A 9,221-nucleotide genomic window follows, 5' to 3' on the forward strand; every position below is an offset into this window, starting at 1 on the left:
GGGGGGTGGGAGGGATGGGGTGGCTGGGTGATAGACATTGGGGAGGGTATGTGCTATGGTGAGCGCTGTGAATTGTGTAAGACTGATGAATCACAGACCTGTACCCCTGAAACAAATAATACATTATATGTTAATTTAAAAAATCACTAAATATTAGTTTTTAACAATTATTAGTGCATTTAAATGATTTGCCCTTTGGAAAGATTTATTTTGTTGTTCTCTTTTTAAAATGTCTTGATTTGGAGACTTACATCATGTATTTTCATATGTTTTTGTTTAATAATAAGATGGTTTACGACAGCGGATTTTTCTCAGGATTCATTTTGGGCGCCATCCCCCTAACTTTTACAAGTAGTGTTGGCATTGTGTTCTTAATAGCGTGTAAGCAAATTGTCAAGTTCTCGCTGGACCTCAAGAGTATATGAGTGCTCTTTAATTTCTGGAGATTTGATATTTTTTTAAATTTATCCTTTTCTTACTAATTTCTACTTTTTAATATTGTAGTCAAAGACTACTGATGTACAATTTTCACTGTGGAAATCTGTCATTTTTCTTTGCTGCCTAAATAGAATCTGTGGCCTTTGAAAAGTTGTTGATTCTCTGTAGACCAAACACGTCATATGCAGTCCCTGAATGCGGTTTATTCACTTTATGCTAGTTTTAATCTGCTCACCCCTGAAAGGGGGTTAAAGTCTCCGACATGAAGGCATGGTTGACTCCGTCTCATGCTTCCCACATCTGTAGGCTGCCTGTACACTGGGGAGCTCTCAAAACACACTCCCAGTGTGAATGTCCCCTTTGGCGCACTTCTGTCGCCCGGGGCTGTGTCCTGCTGCCGAGACTGCCCCTCCTGTGGGCCCTCCTGTCCCCAACTTCTCTCTTCCTTCAGCTTTGGTTCCCCTTTGCCTTTGAGGTGACCCCAGTGAACAGGATAAGTGGGATTTTGTTTTCTTCTCACACTGTTCCTGCCCTCAGGTGTTTGCAGGCTAGTTGTTGAGACCAACAGCGAGCGAAACATCATGTGAATTAAAGTACAAAGTAAGACATCTATGAAGGAAACCCCACTTTACCAGGAGGCCAAAGGGCCTTTTTGAGGAAGTGACATTTGAAGGATGAGCAGAGGTTGGCCTTGTGAAGATGGGTTTAAGAGCCTTCTAGTTAGAAAGAGCAGCATGTGCAAAGGTCCTGAGGCAGAAACATCAGCCAGCGTAACTAGCATGTAGCCAGTGAGAAGGAGAGGACATGGTTGAGGGTGGGAGCCACATGAGGGGCTTTTGTATTCAGCACAGGGGAGCATTGAAGGTATGAAGCAAGGTGCTAAGATATGGACAGCAGGCTGGGGGTCAGGGGAGGGCAGGGGTGGATAGTGGACTAGGCGCAGGGGTGCAGAGGAGAGGAAAGCAGGGAGGGGTTTGATGGCCACCCCTGACTAAGCTGGGTGGGGTAAAGGAGAAGGGGTACAGAGAGGCCAAGACCCCTGGGCCAAATTTAGTGCAGAAAAGTGGAAGCTGGTATTAGCAGTGTGGGTCGTAATAACCCACCAAGACAAATCACTTCTGCCTACTCCTGGGCACAGTGACTGGGCCACAGGAGGGGAGGGGACACCTCTGGAGGAGGTGAGAAGTCCATGACAACTCAGGGGCTGGACAAGGTTTCCCAGGTGGTGGGAGACGGGGCTGAGGCAGGGATAACCTGGAAGTCAGGTGTGTTGACAGCTGGATGTGGACAGAACCAAGCCTCACAAGGCGGTGGGGGCGGGGGGGTGGCGGGGAAGGTCACAGCTGGCCCGGGAGGCAAGGAGCCTGTGGACGCCCCTCCCTGGACGGGCGAGAGAGAGCAAGGACAGGGGAGCCTCTGGGCAGGGACAGGTCAGGCTGCTGATGGAGGGGAGAGGCTCAGCAGCCCAGACGGAGGTCCTGGGCCCGACTGCAGGGGAGGAGGAGCATCCCCAGGGGAGGAGACCAGAGAGAGGAGGTGCCCAGGAAGGGCGCCACCTGGTGGCCTCGCCCTTCCTGAAAGGCTGCGGCTGGAGCTGGCCGGTGGAGGCCTCTGGTGGGGCTGGGAGCCCGCAGGAGAGGGTGCAAAGGGGAGGCTTTTAGAAGCAGTTTCTTTCACCACTGTCCAGCTGTTGGCTGTTTTTTAAAATCACAAATTTGCAGTGAACATCTCTTTACATTACTTTTGTCTGCATTTTATGTTATTGTTTTAGGATAATTCCCAGAAACAGATTCACTGGGTCAAAAGGTATCCCCAGGAGTGAGGTCACTGACGCATACTGCCAAAGTGCTTTTCAGAAAAATTTTATCAACTTGCCTGTTAGTGACGGCACAAGGGCCTGCCTCATTTCACTACAGCTTCGCTGGTGCTGAGCATTCTTATTTTTAAATCTGGATGTTCGCTTCTTTTTTTCTTAGTAGTGAGGTTCAACTCCTTCTCAGAAGCGTATTGTTTGGATTTCCAGAAGAGCTGTCTAACCAAAAGCGTCACGGGTATCTGGCTCTGCGTCTCGCACCCACCCACACGCCTCTCCAGCTGTCCGAAAGCCTCCCCCCGTGTCATCTGGCGTTCTGACAGGCTCCTCAGGCCAGCCTCGGGCTGCCCGGCCTACACCTCCCCTCCCCGCGGGGGGTGTGCAGAGCAGTGGGAAGCCACGCGTGATGCGTGATCCCGGACAGGTGGAGGCAGGCAGATGAACTAGACCTAAGTCCAAAAGTGCTTCCTCCTCAGATTTTGGAGGCTTAGACACATGTTGTTGCCTGGTCAACTTTTGCTCAAGTTGATGGAACAAGAAGCGTACACTTCATGAGCCACATGCCAGTTGTCTGGGAGGAAGCGATGAAGTAACATCCACTTACTGGGCACCTGCTGTATGGTGGGCCCTTGACTTCATTTAACTTGGTCCGCCCCATAACCCTGCCAGGTGGTCTCCTAATTGGAATATAAGGAGGCCAGGGCTCACTCCGACAGGGGACATGAGATCCCCAGGATCACTCACGATAAGCCATGGAGCTGGGATTTGAATCCAAGTCTGTGGGGTGTCAGGCCCCAGCCTGGGATAACCCACATCAGGGTCGGTCAGGGCTAGTTGGGGGACACCACCAACCACAGGTGTCCCCAGAGCAGACCACTTGCCTGGGGCATCCGTGGGCATCGGCCTTCTTGTCAAACAAGTAAACACCCATGAGTCATGGCGCCCTTGACTTGGGACCCAAACATATTGGAAACTCCCACCGTAGTGTTCAGGAACATGCCAAGCAAAGTTTGATTACAGGCCCAGAATAGAATGTCTCAGCCAAAAAAAAAAAAAAAGATAATTGTTCAGTTACGTGAGAACTGAAAATAGAGGGTTAAGTTAGGCAAAAATATTTTTCATTATTATTTTGGGCCCTTCAGTCAGTACTATGTTCTTCTGAAGAGAAGAATGTCTGTGCCCTGAGGGGAATTCTCTTATCACACCATTGCTGACAGGGCTCAAAATATTTATTGAAAGTTTCAGCTGTCACTTCTGTATAAATAAACAGGATGTGGACGGCCGACTGCATGTTAGAGATATTTTTAGACGGGGGTGGCTTTGCAGACGGGAGGGATAACATTTCAAGGAGAAAGTGCCTGATCCCAGAATAGCCCACCAGAGGCTCACCCTCCACGTGGCCTCAGTGCGGGGTCTGTGGAGTCTCATCTCCTGGGTCGGGGGCTCTTCCCTGTCCTGGCTGGCCAGCCTAGAGATGGCGACACCTCTTTCTAGGGACATCCCAGCCCCACTCCTCAGGCGCTGAGGATGGGGGACAATGTTCAGGATGGACTGTCTGTCACTGGTCCTGCTGACTGGTTTGGTTTGGTGGGCCTGAGGCAGAAGACAGTCATTCAAACCAGTGCTTACAACATGTAAGCCTGTGGCTCATCGACTTTGGGTTTTAACAGTACGTGACACATTCAGCTTTTACCCGGGCCAGGCACTTGGTAAGTGCGAGTTCATCTGTTCTCGGTGAGCCCCAGCCTGTCATGAATTCCTGCCGCTCTTTCCACTGGTGTTCTTACTTGAAACGCGAGTCCTTGCTCAGTTAGGAAGACCGCACACCCCGGTGGGCCCGGGTCCCCCTGCACTCCGGCTGCTGTCGCCTCGGCCTGCCCTCTCCCTCCTGGGGCCTCCCGTACCCTGCCCTCGCATGGGGACTGAGGGGGGCCCACGGTCCCTGTGCACTCACGGCAGTGACCCAGAGAGCAGCCAGGACAGGGAGAACAGTGGCGGAGTGGTTTGGAGGCTGACGGGAGCTGCGGTAGAGGGGGGCTAGGGTGCAGGAGACAGCCCAGCCTTTTCCATGCAGCCTTTTCAGGCCTCCTTGGGTAGCTCCTCAATGTTGATCTGTAGTCTCTGCTCCATGTACTCACTTTCTAGATCAAAAATCAGAAAGACCAGAAAAGTATTCTTTAAAGATCCTCCTTTTTACTGTTTATGGAGCTCTCCATGTGTTACGTTCCTCTGACTGAAAAACTCGAGCATTTCTTATAGCCCAGATCTGCCGACAATGAATTCTCTCAGCTTCTTTTCTTCTGGAAGAGTCTTTAGTTCAACTTGGTGTGTGAAAGCTATGTTTGCTGGGTGTGGGATTCTGGGCAGATGGGGGTGTGTTCCCACCACCACTACCAATACTTTGTCACTCCGTTGTCCCCTGGCCTGCACAGCCTCTGGTCAGAATTCTGCTGACATCCTGTCATCGCTCCTCTGTACGTGTTTTTCTTCTCGACAGACTCTAGGATTTTTTCTCTTGGATTTTTTTCTTTATCTTTGGTTTTCAGCTGCTCGTTTGAACTTGATGGGTCTGTGTGGCTGTTTATCGGCTGTTGCTGTCGCTTTGGCTTTTGCCCTGCTTAGGGTTCTCTGACTTCTTGGATTTGCAATCTGATATCTCACTATTTTTGGAAATTTTTCAGCCGTTTGTCCCTTTACATACTTTTTCCACCCCGTTTCTTCTCCTCCTTCTGGGACTCAGATTACAAGTTGGAGTTGATATCATTGGCTGTGTTATTAATTCACCACAAGGGTGCTCTGTTTTTTCTCTTTGTGTTTCCGTTTGGGTAATTTCTACTGACCTACCTTCAGGTTCACTAATTCATTCCTCAGATGTCAGGTCTGCTGATGAGCCCATCAAGGGAATTCTCTCTGATACTGTGTTTGTTTGTTCTCTAGCATTTTTCTCTGGCTTTCTTACAGCTTGCATCTCTGCGGAAATTCTCTGTGTCTATTGTCTGCCTTCCCCACTAGACCCCTTTATCATATTCATCTTTTGGAGGTCCCTGCGTGGTAGTTACAACATCTGGGTCATCTCAGAGTCTGATTCTGTTGATTGATGTTTCTCTTGACAAGGAGTTGCTTGGTTTCTGTTGCTTTTGAATGAAAAGTTCATGATTCTCTATTGAATACTGAATATTCGTGTATAGGACAGCAGAGACTGAGGTAACCAGTGTTTCTATCTGGAAATGGGTGAGCCTCTTCTGCCAGGCTGTTCAGGTGAGGTCTGAGTCAATCTGGTCGGGAATTGGGCTGGGCTTGGGGTTTGTGGTTGCATGGTTACTTTCAGAGCACCACAGGCCTCCGTACCTCTAGCAACAGGCTCCCATTGCCTTGTGCTCAGAGTTGGGGCTGGTGAAGTGTCCTCAGTGCAGTGTCCCATCCTGCATGCCTGGGCCACACAGTGGGCCTCTCCCCACCTTGTCTGGGCGGCAGATGGCTACTACTTGTTATTGTGCTATTCCTGTTATTCTGTGCCCATAGAATAGACAGGCCCATGCCTTCGAGCCCCTCCCCGTGGTGGCCAAACCCTGCCCTGTATCTGTGGGGTCTTGGCTGGGAGATTCCTGCCCTTCTCCCAGTGGCAGGAGACCTCTGTTTGGTATCATGCAGGATCCTAGGCCCAGGATGGGTTCCTGCTGCTCTCCCAAGGGAAAAGAGTCTTTTCCCCATCCTTCCGTCAGCCACAGTGCATCTTTCTTGTGCCCTGGGGCTGACAGGCTGTACCATCCCTCCCTCAGCAGCTTCAGGCTTTCGCTTCCCAGAAGAGAAGGGCCTGGGAGTGTTGGAAGGGCTATGGGTCTGTTCGCCACAATCCACTGCTCTTCCTCCAGGGGTCTAAGGCTGTCAATTCTTACATGAGAAGTATTCAGGAAATGTGGAGTGTTTGTGCCTGGCCCCACGTGGCAGCCGGTCTCCTGCCTGCCCCTAATCTTTCTCACGAGCAAGAGCCTCATGGGAAGAAGCTGTGAGTCACAAAACCGCCAGTGTGTCTGGGGCCCCAGAAATTCCAAACTGACCTTCTAGCCCACAGTTGGCCTTTGGCAGTTTGTTACAAGTGGGTTTCTCCTCGTGTCTGGTGTGGCAGCTGTGGCTCGTTCCCATGCTCTGCCCCAGGTGGGACAGTCCCCGCATTGCTCGGCCTTGAAAGAAGTTACTTCACTGCTTTGCAGTCTCTGCTCTCTGATGGATTCCAGAAAACATATTGTTTTTTAGTTTCTTTGGCCTTTTTTTTTTTGGCTATCATTCAGGTAAGAGCAACATTCTTTGCAGCTTTCTACCTGATAAGCAGAAGCAGAAGTGACTCACCTTCTGGAAACTACGTCTTCATTTCCTCCAATGTTGAATCTTCAGGTATTAAAAAGTAATTTACTCAAAGCATTAAACATAGAACCACCATATCTGGTGTTCTGGGTGTACACCCAAAAGAATTGAAAGCAGGGTCTTCAAGAGACGTTTGCCCACCCATGTCCGTACCAGCTGTGTTCATCACAGTCATAAACGTGGAAGCAACCCAGGTGTCCATTGACAATGGATAAACAAAATCATTCAGAATATGATTCAGCCTTGAAAAGGAAGGAGATTCTGACACCTGCTACAGCGTGGATGAACCTTGAGGGCACTATGCTCAGGGAAATAAGCCAGTCACAAAAAGACAAATACTCTATGATTCCACTTACCTGACGTCCCTCGAGCGGTCACACTCAGAGACAAAAAGTCGAATGGTGGGTGGGGAAGGGGGAATGGGAAGTCAGGGTTTCATGGGGGACAGAGTTTCTGTTTGGGAAGGTGAGAAAGTTCTGGAGACGGACGGTGCTGAGGGCTGCACGACAGCATGAGTGCATTTACTGCCACCGAACTGTGCACTTACAAATGGCTAAAATAGTAAAATAAAATTGTGCTATTTAAACTTTACCACAATAAGAAAAAAAGGAAGAAGAAAACAATTGACTGGTATCTGCCATGTGCCGAGAGCTCTTCTGGGCCCTGGGACTACAGAGGTGAACAAAACAGACCCCGTCCTCATGGCACTTATACCCGATAAATAAAACAAATATGTCCCTCCATACAATGAGGAGTGACGAGCGCTGTGGGAAACACCAGTGAGAGTGGGCAGATGGGGGCTGGGCGATAAGGCCCCACGGGGAGCCCTGCCTTCCAGGCCAAGGGGCATCCGTGGGGTGAGGCTGGAGAGGCTGCGATTGGTGCACCGATGGCTTGTTGACCCAGGCCGCTGTCTGAGCGCGCTTGACTGGCCCGCCCCGCCCTTTAGGCTGCCCTTGCATGTGGCACCCCAGTCCCTGGAACCCCGGAGGCAGGGAGGGACGGCCCTAAGCCCCAGCTCACCTTCCAGGGTCTGGGCGCGTGCAGGACATCTGGGGAGCCCCCACGACACCATCTGGGGTCTCCCTCTTCTAGAGCCAGGGCCGCTGCCACTGGGCCTGGACTTCCGGGGGTGCTGGCCACGGTGGGGGACGGGCCGAAGAGCCCCCGGCTGGGTCCTCCCATGGCCCTCGGCCCCCTCGGGGGCTGATGAGCTGCTTTTCCATCTGCAGGAGCTACGGAGAGCTCACAGACTGCACCAGGCAAGTGGCGGACCAGCTGGACTGCTTCTGGCCAAACGCGGCCGTGGACCAGTTCTTCGTGGCCATCCACCGGCACTACTTCAGAAACTGCCCCGCGTCCGGCAGGGCCGTGCGGGACCCGCCCCGAAGCATCCTCTGTCCCTTCATCGTGGTGCCCATCCTGGTGACCCTGCTGGTGACGGCGCTGGTGGTCTGGAGGAGCAAGCGCCCGGAGGGCATCGTGTAGGCGCGCGGCCCCGGGGGCAGGCGGGGCGGGCGGGGAGCCCCGGCCTGGCCTGGGGAGAGCTTCCGGGGCCCGGACGGCAGCACAGGCCCCCAGCCCCCCTCCTCTCCCCAGGAAGAGCTATCGGGATTTCGGGGTGGTTGCGGTACACGCGTTAACCTGAAAGGCCAGAGGTCGAAGCCACCGGGGTGGGGGTCCCAGGGGGTGGGGTGGGGGCAGGAGCGCAACCGTCGCTATTCCCGGGGAGGGTCCCAAGCTCTGTCTCCTAATGTCCCAGCCTCAAGCCAGACTCTGGATAAGTAGTTCGTGGTGATTAAAAGGATGTCCTCAGGGGCGTCTGGGGGGCTCAGTCGGTTAAGCGTCTGCCTTTGGCTCAGGTCATGATCCCAGGGTCCTGGGATCGAGTCCCACGTTGGGCTCCCTGCTCGGCGGGGAGCCTGCTTCTCCCTCTCCCTCTGCCTGCCTGCCTGCCTGCCTGTCTGCCTACCTGAGATCTCTCTCTGTCAAATAAATAAATAAAATCTTTAAAAAAAAAAAAAAGGATGTCCTCAGATGTGGGCAGCGTCATTACTTCTGGGGATGGATCACTGAGGGAAGAAGGGGTGGAGAAACGCTAGCCCCTTCAGATTCCATCTGCCTCTGTGAGAAGGGGCCGTGCCAGGGCCCTGCGGTGGGGATGGTGGGCAGCCGAGGTGCTGCGTGCCCCGGAGAGGCCCCCGTGGGGCTCTGACGGCCCCACACGCCCTCACCCTCACCACAGGAGCTGGAACCACTGGCCCGAGGACTGTGGTGCACAGACAGGGTGAGGCCCGTCTTCAGAGATACCTCACCAGCCCTCAGGTCCAGCTCCCCACCTCCATCCTGTCCCCGAGGGCTTTGCCGGCGGTTTCCAGGCTGTTGCTTTCCCATTCACGGTTCTTCCCAAACCCTGCTTACAGCCACCTTCCAGAAGGTTCTGAATCCCCGAGAGGAGCTTCCATGCTGTTCCTCCCCGATGTCTTCTGAGCTCAGACCTCTCCTCTGAGGTCCCTGTGGCCCCCAGCCTGCCCGACCCTCCAGGGCCCAGGACCTGCCCCTTCTCAGGATGACTAATGGGACGGCATGCCCGCACCCTCAGCCTCAG

General features: G+C 52.8%; 1 protein-coding gene across 1 annotated transcript; it reads left to right on the forward strand.

The window, feature by feature from the left end:
• Positions 1 to 4,029: 4,029 nt before the first annotated feature.
• On the forward strand, positions 4,030 to 8,645 carry RAMP1 (receptor activity modifying protein 1). Its single transcript, XM_081811187.1, has 2 exons — positions 4,030 to 6,257; positions 7,846 to 8,645. Exons 1-2 carry the CDS (start codon positions 6,148 to 6,150, stop codon positions 8,099 to 8,101), a joined length of 366 nt encoding a protein of 121 aa, XP_081667313.1. The 5' UTR covers positions 4,030 to 6,147; the 3' UTR covers positions 8,102 to 8,645.
• Positions 8,646 to 9,221: the final 576 nt, after the last annotated feature.

This window comes from Leptonychotes weddellii, unplaced genomic scaffold, assembly GCF_054177405.1.
Source record: "Leptonychotes weddellii isolate Sample4059 unplaced genomic scaffold, ASM5417740v2 HiC_scaffold_6167, whole genome shotgun sequence".
Lineage (NCBI taxonomy): Eukaryota > Metazoa > Chordata > Mammalia > Carnivora > Phocidae > Leptonychotes > Leptonychotes weddellii.

Excerpts from the sequence above, each read along its gene's own strand:
- RAMP1 (XM_081811187.1), top strand. The coding sequence starts at position 6,148 with ATGAGAAGTATTCAGGAAATGTGGAGTGTTTGTGCCTGGCCCCACGTG. Across the intron at positions 6,258-7,845 it reads GAGCCTCATGGGAAGAAGCT|GAGCTACGGAGAGCTCACAG; the intron begins GTGAGTCACAAA and ends TTCCATCTGCAG.